General features: G+C 39.3%; 1 protein-coding gene across 1 annotated transcript; it reads left to right on the top strand.

Annotated features, from left to right (window-relative positions):
- The first annotated feature begins 3,764 nt into the window (after nt 1–3,764).
- Nucleotides 3,765–5,632, top strand: LOC126937915 (uncharacterized protein FLJ76381-like). Its single transcript, XM_050761764.1, has one exon. The coding sequence runs from the start codon at nt 3,883–3,885 to the stop codon at nt 4,450–4,452; it is 570 nt and encodes a 189-aa protein (XP_050617721.1). The 5' UTR covers nt 3,765–3,882; the 3' UTR covers nt 4,453–5,632.
- Nucleotides 5,633–15,910: the final 10,278 nt, after the last annotated feature.

Raw genomic sequence — 15,910 nt, 5'->3', positions numbered from 1 at the left:
AGCCTGGTGGAAAGTTATTGAATCATAGGGGTGGACATCTCCCTTGCTGTTCTTGTGATAGAGCTCTCATGAGATCTGGTTGTTTAAAACTGTGTAATAACTTCTCCTGCCCTCCTGCTGGCCATGTGAAGATATGCTTCCTTCCCCTTCACCTTCCACCATGATTGTAAGTTTCCTGAGGTCTCCTCAGCCATGCTTCCTGTACAGCTTGTGGAACCATGAGCCAATTAAACCTTTTTTTCTTTATAAACTACCCAGTCTCAAGTAGTTATTTATAGCAATGTGTGAACAAACTAATACAGGAAATTGGTACCAGAGAAGTAGGGAATTGTTACAAAGATACCTGAAAATGTGGAAGTGACTTTGGAACTGGGTAATAGGCAGAGGTTGGAACAGTTTGGAAGGCTTATAAGAAGACAGGAAGATGATGGCTGGGCATGATAGCTTATGCCTGTAATCCCAGCACTTTGGGAGGGTGATGCAGGTGGATCATTTGAGGTCAGGGGTTCAAAGCCAGTCAGCCAACATGGTGAAACTCTGTCTCTACTAAAAATACAAGAAAAAAAAATTAGGCAGGCATCATGGTGCACGCCTGTAATCCCGGCTACTCATGAAGCTGAGGTAGGAGGATAATTTGAATGCAGGAGGCAGAGGCTGCAGTGAGCCAAGATAGTGCCACTGCTCTCCAGCCTGGATAACAGAGTGAGACTCCATCTAAAGACAAAAACCAAAAACAGAAGACAAGAAGAAAAGTTTGGAACTTCCTAGAGACTTGTTGAATTGTTGTGACCGAGATGCTCATACAGTGATATGGACAGTGAAATGCAGGCTGAGGTGGTCTCAGATGGAGATGAGGAACTTATTGGGAACTGTAGCAAAGGTCACTCTTGCTGTGTCTTAGCAAGGAGACTGGTGGCATTGTGCTCCTACTCTAGGAATCTGTGAAATGAGTCTTTAGAACTATATTTAGTTAACCATCGGCTAATTTCCAGATAAATAGTTCTGCAGAGGTCATATAAGGTACAAATAGCAGTAGATCAAGGGGGAGGATGATCTTGGGGACTCCTGAAATACACTGTAAATAACCCAGATATCCCCCAATGAATAAATGGATATACAAAGTGTGGTATACATACATATGTACAAACAATGGAACATTATTCAATCATAAACAGGAATGAAGTACTGATACAGGCTACACAATGAATGAACCTCAAAAAACCTTAGAATCCTGCTAAGTGAAAGAAGCCAGTCACAAAAGACCAGATATTGGATGACACATTTATATAAAATGTCCAGAATAGGCAAATCTAGAGACAGAAAGCAGATTAGTGGTTGTCAGGGGTTGAGGGAAGGAGGAAATGAGGAGGGATTAAGTGAATTAATGCATGTTAACACCTTAAACTTTGGGCAACTGCCCAATCAGACAGTGCAGTCTCATTCATGGGTTACATGAAAAAACAAAGAGAAAAGCCGAGGCAGAAATACCAACATGTATGTTATTAAAAACATAAAACCTAAGTATATAGACAGACTACGTTCCTTAATGAGCAGATTCAATATTATAAGGTTGCCAATTCCCCTCCCACAATCTCTCAAAAGTTGCAAAGTAATGCAATGTAATGCAATTTTAATCCAAATGGCATGCTTATCTAGACAAGAAAAAATTGATTGTAAAATTTATATGAAATAATAAAGGTGTGAGAATTGCAGGGAAAATTTTCAAATGGAAGATTATTAAGGAAGAAAAGAGTGTGAAGACCCTGCTCTATATGGTAGAAGTCAAAGACAGCTACCATCAATTCTTTCCCTTCCTCAACACACATTGCTTCTCAAGAGGTGAGGAATAACTCCCCTCCCCTTGAATCTGGTTGCCTTGCGACTTGCTCGATCCACAGAATATGACATAAATTCCATTCTGGGAATTCTAGGATTGGGTTTTTTTGTTTGTTTGTTTGTTTTTTAAGACAGAGTCTCGCTCTGTCACCAGGCTAGAGTGCAGTGGTGCAATTTCAGCTGACTGCAACCTCTGCCTCCCAGGTTCAAGAGATTCTCCTGTCTCAGCCTCCCGAGTAGTTGAGACTACAAGTGCATGCCACCACACCCAACTTATTTTTGTATTTATTTATTTTTTATTAGAGACGGGTTTCACTATGTTGGCCAGGATGGTCTCGATCTCATGACCTGGTGATCTGCCCACCTCGGCCTCCCAAAGTGCTGGGATTACAGGCATGAGTCATCGCGCCCAGCCCGATTTTATTTTATTCTTTAAAGAAACTGAAGCTTCTACTTCGATCTCTTGGAAGCCTTGCTCCTGGGAAGCTCTTCCTTGAACCTAGTTGCCATTCCATTCCACCAGGCCACATATGTCTTCTCCAGGCAACAGTCTACATGAATTGCCAGTCATGTAAGTGAGTTCAGATGACTGTGGCCCCAGCTAACATTTGACTGTAATACATGTGAGAGGCCCCATGCAGAACCACCTAGAACCATGGAGATCAACCACCCTGCAGAAGCATGAAGTTAAGCTTAGGGGTGGTTAATTACGCAAAAATAAGTAAACAGAGCACTCCACCAGGTATTAAACATTATTACAAATATTATGTAATTAAAACAATACAGAACAGACCAGGGTTGACTACAAGATCAATGGGACAGAATAAAGTTACACAACCAATGCCCCCTGGTGACCACAGGGATTTGTCACAGATCTCATCACTTAGAAACCCTACAGCGGTTTCCCTGGTCACCTTCCAGTCACCTCTACACCTTGGCTCCTTTTAGCACTCCTCCCTGGCTTATCACTATATGGAATTACTTTATCTCTTTGTATTTTCTGTCACCTGCCACCATAATGTGAATTTCTAGACCTCCATAGCATCCAAAGCCCTAGAACAGTTCTTAGAACACAGAAGGTGCTTAACAAATATTTTCTGAATGAAAAAGAAGATACTTCAATACCTCAGTTTATTAATGAAGTGGGGCTATCATATGGCTGCCTGAACAAATACAGCTTGACACTCACTTTCTTGCTAATGACTGAAGTGTATTAACTTGTGTAATCACACAACTACCCTATGGGGTAGGTGCCCTTATTTCTCCATTTAGCAGATGAGGAAACTGAAGCACAGAGGGGCCAAGTATCTTGACCAAGGTCACACAGCTTTTAAGTGCCAGAGCCAGGACTCAGATCCTCACAGGTCTGGCTCCAGAGCCCCCAATTTAACCTCCTAACCTCTCTGCTTTACTGGGCTAAACCTTCACCACCTGGAACTCTCCAGGTGCTCGTAAGCGAGTGCTACCCAACTCCCATCACGAACTCGGAAGACCTGTCATTTTCTGAAATTTTCACAACTTCTAAGACACTAGTTATTGGGGAAAACTTCAAATTATTTAAATAATGAGAGGCGAATAACATTGCTAAACTCATGAACATTCTGTATTTAAAAACTCCACTGGCGATCAGGGCACACAGAATCTCTACTACTGATCCCTGACGCTGACCTTCCCCCAACCCGTCGGTCCACGGACCCCAGCCCTGACCCCACCTACTCCCAGCATCTGACACAAGGAATCTCACCACACTCCCCAGAGACTCGCCTGCCCAGGGCCCCTCTCTAACCCCACATAGCTCAGGTCTCTGACCCAGAGACAGCATTACCGACCTCTCCTACTATCTATTTCCAGATTAGAGTTCCTGATCCCAGAGGTCCCAGAGGTATTGTCTACAATAACTAGCTCTTACAACTATGTCCACTTCAGGAACCGCCCTGTGACGTCAGAACTTTGAGGCCGCCCGGCCAGGGCTGCACATGCTCAGTGAGGCCGGCGCCCGCCAGTAATAAACATGGCTCCCTAAAGCCGCTCGGGCTCAAGAGCAACATGGAGGCCTGCACTTCATCGCTCCTCTCTGGGGGCGGCCATACTGAGGAGGCATCTCTTCCGTGCAGGCAGGCTGTCCTGAGGACCTCAGAGATTCTCTCCAGCGGCAGCGGAAAATGGGCAACGGGTGGATTCGGGTCCAGATTCCGGCAGGAGGGAGTTTGGGATCGAGATCTGGAAAAAAGCATTAGACTGGAAGAGGACGCCATGGAGTCGGAGCCGCTGGCGGGGACAAAAACCTGGGGCTGGGGAAGGCGCCGGTGGGAGGCAAGGCGCCGAGGGACTTTACCCGCGCACGCGTCGCAGCCGTCTCCGCGCACAGTGGTGGCCATCGCGGCTGGTGCCCCAGTGTCGGCGTGTGCCGGGGGCTCCACTGGGACCTGGGTCGCTCGCCCTGAGTCTCCCCTTCCTCAGCTGTACGCTTGGGACAACAACAGTAACTCTCGCAAGTCAAGACAGGCCGGGCCTGTCGGGAGGGTCCACGCCTTAGAGCAGGCCCCTATCGTGTTCAGGGCCCTGAGATGGGGTCTGACTCAGTTCCTGCGGGGAAATTCACCAGTGACCCAGTGAGTGCCCTTCAGTTAAAGACCACCAGGAGCACACTTGTGGAAAATATAATTACATTGCAGCAAGGAATGGGGTACTATGGGTCATCTCAGTGGAAGGAGTTAGAGAGAAACTATTAAACGAGTCGGGGTTTAATTGGTTGATTTTCGATAGGGTCTCAGAAAGTGAAGATTTTAGATTGGATGCTGTCAGAAGTGGCATCAAGACTTTTTTATCTGCATTTAGACAACATTATAAAGTGCCCTTGTTTTTGTTTGCACTTACCACGGTCTCCGATTAACCTTCTGAAGTTGACATTATTCTGTGAGATTGTTTATATCCAACAGGAAAACAAAATGGCCTGGCCATGAGCATCAGACCAGCGTGTAATAACATTAAGGCCTAACTGTGACCCAAATATTGACAGAATTGAAATTAAAAATAGTTCTACAGTAATAGAGTCTTCAATACTCCATTTAAAATAATGCATAGAAGCTGGACATGGTGGCTCATGCCTTTAATCTCAGCCACCTGGGAGGCTGCAGCAGGCGGACTGCTTAAAGCCAGGAGTTCGAGACTAGCCTGGGCCTTTTGGCCTGTTTCGGCTTTTAACGTGCCTTCCTCACTCAGCTTAATCATTTCTCACTTTTGATTTTTAATAAGAGATATGTGGCTCTTACTTTCACTTGAACACATAGAGGCCTTTGTAGAGTTATTAATTGGCATAATTTCAATAGTGCTGTGTCTCAGAAAACAGGGAGACCTGAGGAGAGGGGGAGATGGAGGAAGGGCAGATCGATAGAACCATTTGAACACACATATGTATCAATTAAGCTCATTATCTTTTGGGGAGCATGGTTTGTGATGCCCCAAAACAATGACAATGGTAATATCAATGATCACTGATCACAGATCACCATAACAGATATAATAATAACAAAACATTTCAAATATTGCAAGAATTACAAAAATGTAACACAGAGATACAAAATAAGCACATGCTACCAGAAAAGTGGCACTGGTAGACTTACTTGATGCAGGGTTGTCACAAACCTTCAATTTGTAAAAAATGCAATATCTGAGAAGCATAGTAAAGTGAAGTGCAATAAAACAAGATAAGCTTATATATGTATGCATGCACACACCAGTACACATCCACCTATCCACACACAAATCTTCGTACAAACAAATGCTATATTTTCAAATCCAAGAATACATAATTTGCACCTTAAAAATATATGTCATCCTTATAGTATCCTTTTCTGTCTTTGTTATCAGGGTAATGCTGGCCTCATAAAAAATGTTTGGAAATGTTCCCTCCTCTTCAACTTTTGGAAGAGTTTGTTAATAAATGGGATTAATTCTTCTTTAAACATTTGCTAGAATTCTCCAGTAAGCTATCTGGTCTTGGATTTTCCTTTTTCAGGAGTTTTTTGACTACTGACTCATATTTTTACTCATTATTTATCTGTTTTGATTTTCTGTTTCTTCATGTTTCAGTCTTAGTGGATGTATGTTTCTAGAAATTATATTCTAAGTTAAACAATTAGTTGACACATAGTTGTTTAGAGTAGACTATTAATGTCCTTTGTATTTTTTTTTTTTTTTTTTTTTTTTGAGACGGAGTCTCGCTCTGCCGCCCGGGCTGGAGTGCAGTGGCCGGATCTCGGCTCACTGCAAGCTCCGCCTCCCGGGTTCACGCCATTCTCCTGCCTCAGCCTCCCGAGTAGCTGGGACTACAGGCGCCCGCCACCTCGCCCCGCTAGTTTTTTGTATTTTTTAGTAGAGACGGGGTTTCACCGTGTTAGCCAGGATGGTCTCGATCTCCTGACCTCGTGATCCGCCCATCTCGGCCTCCCAAAGTGCTGGGATTACAGGCTTGAGCCACCGCGCCCGGCCTGTCCTTTGTATTTCTATGGTACCAATTTTAATATCTCCTTTTTTGTTCTAATTTTATTTATTTGAGATTTCTCTCTTTTTTCTTAGCTTAGTGAAAGGTTGGTCAATTTTTATTATCTTTTCAAAAAATCAACTTTTCATTTCATTGATCTTTTCTGTTGTTTTTCTGCTCTATTTCATTTATTTCTGCTATGGTCTTTGTTAGTTCCTTCCTTCTTCTAATTTTGGGCTTGATTTTTTTTCTTTGACATTTATTGTTTCTTTGAGATCTTTTTTCTTCATTTAGTACTTATCTGTATAAACTTCCCTCTTAGAGCGGCTTTTGCTTCATCTCATAAGTTCTAGAATGTTGTGCTTTCATTTTAGTTTGTCTCAAGATATTTTATTTCTTTTTTGATGTTTTCTTTGATCTGTTGGTTGTTCAGGAGTGTGTTGGTTGATTTCCACATATTTGTCACTTTTCTAAGTTTTCTCCTGTTTTTAATTTTCAGTTTCATGCCACTGTGGTCAAAAAGAATACTTGGTAAGATTTCAGTCTTCTTAAACTTGCTAAGACTTGTTTTCTGGCCTAATATATGACATATGTTGGAGAATGTACTCTGTATGCTCGAGAAGAATGTGTATTTTGCTGTTTTGGAAAGGAATGTCCTGTATATCCGGTCCATTTGATCTATAGTGTAGTTCAAGTCAGCTGTTTCCTTATTGATTATCTGTCTGAATGATCAATCCATTGTTGGCAGTGGGATATGGTAGTCCCCTACTGTTATTGTATTATTGTTGTCTACTTCTCTCTTCAGATTTGTTAATATTTGCTTTATATAATTAGGTACTCCAATGTTGGGAGAATATGTATTTGCAGTAGTTATATCCTCTTGATGAATTGACCCTTGTATCATTCTATAATGACTTTGTCTCTTGTTACAGTTTTTGACTTAAAGTCTATTTTGTTTGTTGTAAGAATAACTACTCTTTCTTTTTTGTTGTTCCCTCTCTTTCCTTTCAGTCTATGTGTGTCTCTGAAGGTGAAGAGAGTCTCTTATAGGTGGCATATATTTGGTTCTTGTTTTACTCTCCATTCAGCCACTCTGGGTCTTCTGTTTCACTAATTTGGTCCACTGATATTTGAAGTAACTATTGATAGGTGTTTTGTAGTTTCTTTGTTCTTTTATTTCTCTCTGGCTGTGCATGATTTGATTATTTTGATTATTTTCTGTAGTGGTATACTTTGATTCTTTGCTGTGTCTTTGTAGTAATTCTTTTTTAAACATGTGGTAAAACTCTCATTTGTGTATCTATTACATGTTTCGTCTTTGTGATTATCATGAGGCTTACATAAAACATCATATGCTATCATGTGCCATATAAGGATGTTTTGGTCAATGATGGGCCACATATACAATGGTGGTCCCATAAGGTTATAACATTTTTGTTTTATCTGTTTAGATACATTTAAATACACAAATGCTTACCATTGTATTACAGTTGCCTACAGCATTCAGTATAGTACAATGCTGTACAGATTTGTAGCCTGGAAGCAATAGGTTATACCATATAGCCTGGGTGTGTAGTAGGTGGTATTATCTAATTTTGTGTACGTACACTCTATGATATTCACACCATGACAAAATTGCATAATGAGGCATTATTCAGAACATATCCAAATTAAGAAATGCATGATTGTAGTTACAATGGTCTATTTTAAGTTGATAACAACTTAACTTCAATAATACACAAAAACCCTACACTTTACTCCCCTCCACTTTTTATGTTTTTTGATGTCAGAGTTTATTTCTTTGTATATTTTGTAGTTATATTTATTTGTAATATTAACCTTTTAAAAGTTAAAGTGATTATACTGCATCATTGCAGTATTAGGAGTATTTTGAATTTGACTGTATAGTTACTTTGACCAGTGAATTTTATAACCACATATGGTTTCATGATACTAATTAGTCTTATTGCATTTCAGTTTGAAGAACTCCCTTTAGGATTTCCTATAAAGCAGATCTAGTGACAGTGGACTCCCTTAGATTATTCTGGGGGGCTTCTGAAAAAGTCTGTAAATCCTAGCCAGAGCAATTAGGTAAGAAAAAGAAATAAAAGGCATCCAACTTGGAAAAGAAGTGAAAATGTCTCTGTTTGAAGATGACATGATCTTATATAGAGAAAATTCTAAAGGCTCCAATTAAAAACTGTTAAAATTAAGAAACAAAATTCAGCAAATTTGCAGAACACATTAAAAAACCTGTTGCATTGCTATATACTAACAGTGAATTATCCCAGAAAGAAATTAAGAAAACAATCTCAGGCCTGGCACAGTGGCTCACGCCTGTAATCCCAGCACTTTGGGAGGCCGATGCAGGAGGATCACTAGGTTAGGAGATCAAGACCAACCTGGCTAACACGGTGAAACCCCATCACTACTAAAAATACAAAAAATTAGCCGGGCATGCTGGCAGGCACCTGTAGTTCCAGCTACTCGGGAGGCTGAGGCAGGAGAATGGTGTGAACCCAGGAGGTGGAGCTTGCAGTGAGCCAAGATTGCGCCACTGCACTCCAGCCTGGGCAACAGAGCGAGACTCCATCTCAAAGAAAACAATCTCATTAACAATAGCATCAAAAAATTAACTACTTAGGAATACATTTAAATAAGAAAGTAAAATTTCTATATACCAAAAACTACAAAACACTGATAAAAGAATTTGAAGAAGACACATATCTCTATTACTCACTGTGATCTAAAGATATAATGCAACCCCCATCAAAATTTCAATGGCATTTTTCAAAGAAATGCAAAAAAGCAATTCTAAAATTTGTATGCAACAGACCCCAGTCAAAACATCCTTGAGCAAAAAATCAAAAGTGGAAGCATCACATTACCTTATTCCAAACTAAATTATAAAGCTATAGTAATCAAAATAGTATGGTACTGGCATAAAAACAGACATGTAGACCAAGGGAACAGAATAGAGAGCACAGAAATAAATCCATGCATTTGGATTTATTTCTGTGCTGTGGCCTTCTTCTCACAGCTCCAGTAGGCAGTACCCCAGTGGGGACTCTGTGTGGGGGCTTCAACCCCACATTTCCCTTCTGCACTGTCCTAGCAGAGGTTTTCCATGAGGGCCCCATCCCTGCAGCAAAATTATGCCTGGACATCTAGGTGTTTCCCTACGTCCTCTGAAATCTAGGCAGAGGTTCTCAAACCTCAGTTCTTTACTTCTGTGCACCCATAGGGCTCAACACCATGTGAAACTGCCAAGGTTTGGGATTTTCACCCTCTGAAGCCACAGTCCAAGATGTACCTTGGCCCCTTTTAGCCATGGCTAGAGTGGCTGGGATGCAAGACATCAAGTCCCTAGGTGGCACAGAGCAGGGGGCCCATGAATCCAGCCCAGGAAACCATTTTTTCCTTTTAGGCCTCCTGGCCTGTGATGGAGGGGGCTGCCACAAAGGTCTCTGACAGGTCCTGGAGATATTTTCCCTATTGTCTTGGGGATGAACATTTTAGCTCCTTGTTACTTATGCAGATTTCTGCAGCTGGCTTGAATTTCTCCTCAGAAAATTGGTTTTTATTTTCTATCACATTGCCTGGCTGCAAATTTTCCAACGTTTTATGCTGTTTCCTTTTAAAACTGAATGCTTTTAACAGCACCCAAGTCACCTCTTGAATGCTTTGCTGCTTAGAAATTTATTCTGCCAGCTACCCTAAATCATCGCCCTCAAGTTCAAAGTTCTACAAATCTCTAGGGCAGGGGCAAAATGCCACCAGTCTCTTTGCTAAAACATAGCAAGATTTACCTTTACTCCAATTCCCAACAAGTTCCTCATCTCCATCTCAGACAACCTCAGCCTGAATTTTATTGTCCGTATCATCATTAGCATTTTGGTCAAAGCTACTCAACAAGTCTCTAGGGAATTCCAAACTTTCTCATGTTTTTCTGTCTTTTTGTGAACCCTGCAAAGTGTGCCAACCTCTGCCTGTTACCCAGTTCCAAAGTTGGTTCCACATTTTTGGATATCTTTATAGCAACACCTCACTCTACCAGTACCAATTTACTGTATTCATCTGTTTTCATACTGCTGATAAAGACATACCAAAGACTGTGTGATTTATAAAGAAAAAGAGGTTTAGTGGACTCACAGCTCCATGTGGCTGGGGAGGCCTCACTCATGGTGGGAAGTCAAAGGCACATATTACACAGCAGCAGGCAAGACAGAATAAAAACCAAGTGAAAAAGGAAATCCTTTATAAAACAATCAGATCTTGTGAGGCTTATTTACTACCACAAGAACAGTGTGGGGAAAACTGCTCCCATGATTCAACTATCTCTTACTGGGTCCCCCCCATAACATGTGGGAATTATGGGAGCTACAATTCAAGATGAGATTTGGGTGGGGACACAGCCAAACCATATCAGACCTGGAGAGATACATTTCTAAAAGACATACAATTGACAATAGGTATATACAAGAAAAAGATGTTTGCCATCACTAATCATCAGGAAAATGCACAATGAGATATCATCTCACATCTATTAGGATGGCTATTATAACAGTAAAAGGGCAACAAATGTTGCTGAGGATGTTGAGGAAAAGAAACTTTTGTGCTTAGTTGATAGTTGATGGGAATGTAAATTGGCACAGCCATTCTGTAATGGCTAGACAACAGTATGGAGTTTCCTCAAAAAATTAAAAATGGGACTCCTATATAATCCAGCAATCCCATATCTAGGTATATATCCAAAGTAAAGAAAATCACTATCTCTAAGAGATATATGTACTTACATGTTCATTGCAGTGTTATGTACACAGCCAAGATATGGAAACTACCTGTGTCCCTTGACAGATGAATGGATGTTTTAAATGTATTACACACACACACACACACACACACACAGAGACACACACACATACGTAATGGAATATCATTTAGCCTTTAAAAATGAGGAAATGCTGCCATTTGTGACAACATGGATAAACCTGGAGTTTATTATGGTAAGTAAAATAAGCCATGAACACACACATACAAAACTCCTGCATGATTTCACTTACATGCTTACTAAAAAAATGCCAAACTCATGGTAACAGAGTAAAACAGTGCTTACCAGGGCCTGGAAGTTGGGGGAAAAGAAAAAATGTTTGTCAGAAGATACAAACTTTCAGTTATAAGATGAATAAGTTCTGGAGATCTAATGTACAGCATAGTGACTAAAGTGAATAATAATGTATACTTGAAATTTGCTGAAAGAGTAGATCTCAAGTGTTCTCCACCAAACAAACACAAGTACAAAGGTAACCAAGTGAGGTGATGACTATGTTAGCTTGATTGTGGTCATCATCACTTCACAGTGTATATGTATATCAAAATATCACACCTTAACTACATACAATTTTTCTTTGTTAATCAATAAAACTGGCAAGAATATCTTTTATATGTTACCTTGACTCCATTTCTTCTTATTTTGTCAAAATAGATAGTCCTCACTGTTTGCATAAGTTTAGAAATTTGTGCTACATCCCGAAGCCAGTAGTGGGGTAGGGTGAACTAAGTTACTGATTCTTTAGGAACCTTAGGGTGTGAGGTGGGACTGGAGTTCAAGGCCTAGGAGCTGAGTCTGGTCTTGAGCAGCCTCTTTTTTGTTTGTTCGTTTTATTTTGTTTTGAGATGAGGTCTCACTTTGTTGCCCAGGCTGCAGTGCAGTGGCACGATCTGGGCTCACTGCAACCTCTGCCTCCCAGGCTCAAGCAATCCTCCTATCTCAGCCTCCCAAGTGGAACCAAGGGCATGTGCCACTATGCCTAGCTAATTTTTTCGTATCTTTGTTATAGATGGAGTTTTGCCTTCCTGCCCAGGCTGGTCCTGAACTCCTGAGCTCAGGCGGTCCACCCACCTCGGCCTCCCATAATGCTGGGGTTACAGGTATGAGCCACCACGCCTGGCCATGAGCAGCCTCTTCTGATATCCCTAGTGTGCTCTGTACACATTTTCTTTATCTGAATGTGCCTTTCCTTTCTCCTCCATTCCACTCCAGAACCGTGGATACTCAAGTCTATCCTGAACCATGTAGAGGGGGAGCTTTGAGTGCTATATGAAATTCACTTATGATATCATTCTACATTCCTTCACAGAAGTAACTCAGGGTTCACTTATGGATTCACATGGTAAATTTGTCTTAATGCTCCAAGTGGGCTTAAAGTAACTTTCTTCTTGTCGGTCATAATGTTTGTGTACAACTGTAATGGGAATTTGAGTTTGTATCACTAGCGTCATGAGCGTGCATGTTTGTGAGCACACCTGTGCATCTGCTATTTCTTCTATTGGTCTACAGACTTTTCCTTCTTTAGGATATTATCAACTTGAATTCAAATTTTTATCAAAAATTGGACCTAGCTCTTTTTATTCATATTTTCCTGCTACATTTTTTCCACTAATTTATTTTCAATAGGTTATATTGTGTGTTTTTTGACACTTAAAAATTTTACCTGACAATCTTAAACTTTCATTTATGTAATTATTGTTCCAATTTTTGAGATGACTTATTTCAAATGAGATGACTTATTTCTGTCATCTCATTTTATAATTTTTCATACTTTCTTTACTGTTTCTTTTTTCCTATTTGTACCTCTCACTCTATAGATCAAATCTTTTTCCATTTGTTTGAAATCTGGACATTTTTAACATTGTAATGGTGGTTATATCATTATTTATGTTAATTTTCTCAATTTCCTACATGTTTCAAAATTAATATCATCTCAGCAAACCAAGTAAGTACTCTAGCCTCCTCTTGCCACCTCTGGTTTTGCTTTCTCCGTTACGACAGCCCTTTGTTGAAGGGGGTGCTTTCTGAAATTTACTCGGGGTTGTCTTCAATGTTATGTTTTCATGTATTTTTTAGGATATGATAAACACCACTACCATTGATTCTTGAACCCTCAATTCTAACACCACGGTGTATTTCTCTTCTTACTGGAGTATGTCCTCTAGGCATTTTCTAAGGGATTTGTTTGAAATAAAACTTTTGAGGCCTTATTTTATAATGTCTTTTTCTGTGCTTTCATATTTAAAAGATTTTGGCTGCAAACAATTCAAGGATTAAAATTTGTTTCCTTTTAATCCTTGAAAAAATATTACTCCATTTTATTCTTGTCTCCAGCATTGCTGTTGGAAAGGCTGATGCCAATCAAAACCAATTTTTCCCTAGAGGATGATCTGTCATCTCATCATTTTGACAGGATGTTACAAAACAAAGGAGTCTTCAATGTTCTGAGTATAAATCATTTTGCAATTATAAACTTAAGTTAAATATTAATGCAATATAAAAAGAATTAAAACCTTCTTGAGACATGCAAGTGAACAGGAAAATTAACTATCTTGCATTCATTCAGGAAGAAAAGGTACAAAAGAAATTTAATAAAAGAGATGGTCATTAGATGCAAGTGTGGTTGACTGTAGGGATGCAATGCTGACAAGTGGCAGCAGGCCTGGCAAGCTGTCTGTCCCAATTCAATTCCTTCATAAAGAGAAGAAGAATAATTAGGCTACCTTGATGATGTGCTGGAAAAAGGTGCTATGTTTCCTTTTTAATCATTCAAAACAAAGATAAGTAAAATTCTGGGAAATAAGAAATAATGCATCATAAATGTATGCAAATTGAAGAAAATACTATATTTTTATGAATTTAAAATGTCAGCTATTGTAGATTGTTATGTCTTTTCAGAAGTGCTTTAAAATTGATGGCACATAGTAAAAAATGGCATAATTTCAAACAATTAATGGAAAAACATTAATCCGTCTTCTTGAATCTTGGAAACAGGATTCTTTTGGGAGGCTTCGGTGTATCTGTGTATCATTTCATTGCCTTCACAAAATCAAATTACGCCACCTGTGACTGTGGTTTGAAAAAAAAAAAGAAAACCTAATAATGATGCTGTCAATTCACTTGAGATTCCATGATCAAAATTAACCTATGAACAAAGCACAGACTTTATTATAATTACAAAATAGAATGTAATTTACATAAAATGTGAAAATTCAAGCATAGAACCATATTTGATACAAGTCTAAAGCTATGACAGGGACTGTTGGAGGGGAGGGAAATTGTATACTAATCTCCACATCCTACTGAGCCAATCAGTGGTGTTCAAATTGGATGGACCATATATTTAAACAGTATATTATTTAAGCAAAGAATTAAGCACTGTAAGTATATTATTTAGAGGAAGCAGCTTTTTAAAAATCCCTTAAAATTATAGATTAAAGACTAAATTGGAAATACAGTTTTAGAAGAAGAAAGTGGGGTAAATGGGCCGGGTGCGGTAGCTCACGCCTGTAATCCCAGCACTTTGGGAGGCCAAGGTGGGCGGATCACGAGGTCAGGAAATCGAGACCATCCTGGCTAATATGGTGAAATCCCATCTCTAGTAAAAATAGAAAAAGTTAGCAGAGCATGGTGGTGGGTGCCACTGGGGAGGCTGAGGCAGGAGAATGGTGTGAACCCAGGAGGCGGAGCTTGCAGTGAGCCAAGATCGTTCCTCTCCCGCCTGGGCGACAGAGCAAGACTCCGTCTCAAAAAAAAAAAAAAAAAAAGAAAACAAAAGAAACTAGGGTATATGAGCTATATTCTCTATCATTCATAAAAAGTCAAAGGATATTACTTAAAATTGATAAAACAATTAGGTGATTATATAATATTATTTACAGTTCAAGAGAATAGCATATAGTAAAAAAAAAAAAAAAAAAAAGTATGATAAACCTTGCCTAACTCTGCAAAAGAGGACCAAGGTCTGTGGAAGGAAAAAAAAATTCCTGGTTTCCACTGATTTTATGCCCATCAAACTGTTTGAATGATTTTTCATGCACATGTGTTGCTTTAATTTAAAAAGTTCTTATTCACAGATGCCCTTGAATTACATGTAAAATTAGGTTTCCTTTAGTCAATGGTGTATGAAAAGTAATCAACTCGTCTAATTGAACTTAGAGATTAATAAATTATAATTTGGGGGAGAACACAAATATACCCATTAAAAACAACCAGAACATAACAGTTGGCTCTATATTCTGCTTATCTAGGAAGTGGAATTCTTAAAATTAAAAAAATAATAAGGAGTTTCACATTTTCTAAGAAACAGTAGGAATAAAAATGCAAGTGCTTCTCTTGGATAAAGCTCTTATAATCACTAGTAGAGTAAAGTCAATCTAGATTAAAATTTATATTTTCGAATTTATAGTATGACCAATATTGCCATCAAAATATTCAGGCACAGAATGTTTTAAAGTAGTGATTTTATTGTTTCTCAACATCCTCTTTCCTTCTATGATTGGCATCACAAATCATGGTTAGGGCATCTTATCAAAGAATTATACTTGTAGTTTCTGAGTGAAAAGAAAGGGAGAAATTTTATTCACGCCTTTACCTTATTAATAATGTGTAACTTGTGATGGCCACTATCAATAGAACTATCATCAGATTTGAAGAGCACTGTTTGTCTCCTTTAATATGGAGAAATACCACAAATAAGTGGGAAATAATTTAATGACTGCAGCCCTTCATTTTTAATCATATAGCTGAGTGATATTTTA

Source organism: Macaca thibetana, chromosome 15 (assembly GCF_024542745.1).
Source record: "Macaca thibetana thibetana isolate TM-01 chromosome 15, ASM2454274v1, whole genome shotgun sequence".
Classification (NCBI taxonomy): domain Eukaryota; kingdom Metazoa; phylum Chordata; class Mammalia; order Primates; family Cercopithecidae; genus Macaca; species Macaca thibetana.
Note: the sequence above shows the minus strand (reverse complement) of the source record. Positions and strands in the feature narration are given on the sequence as shown.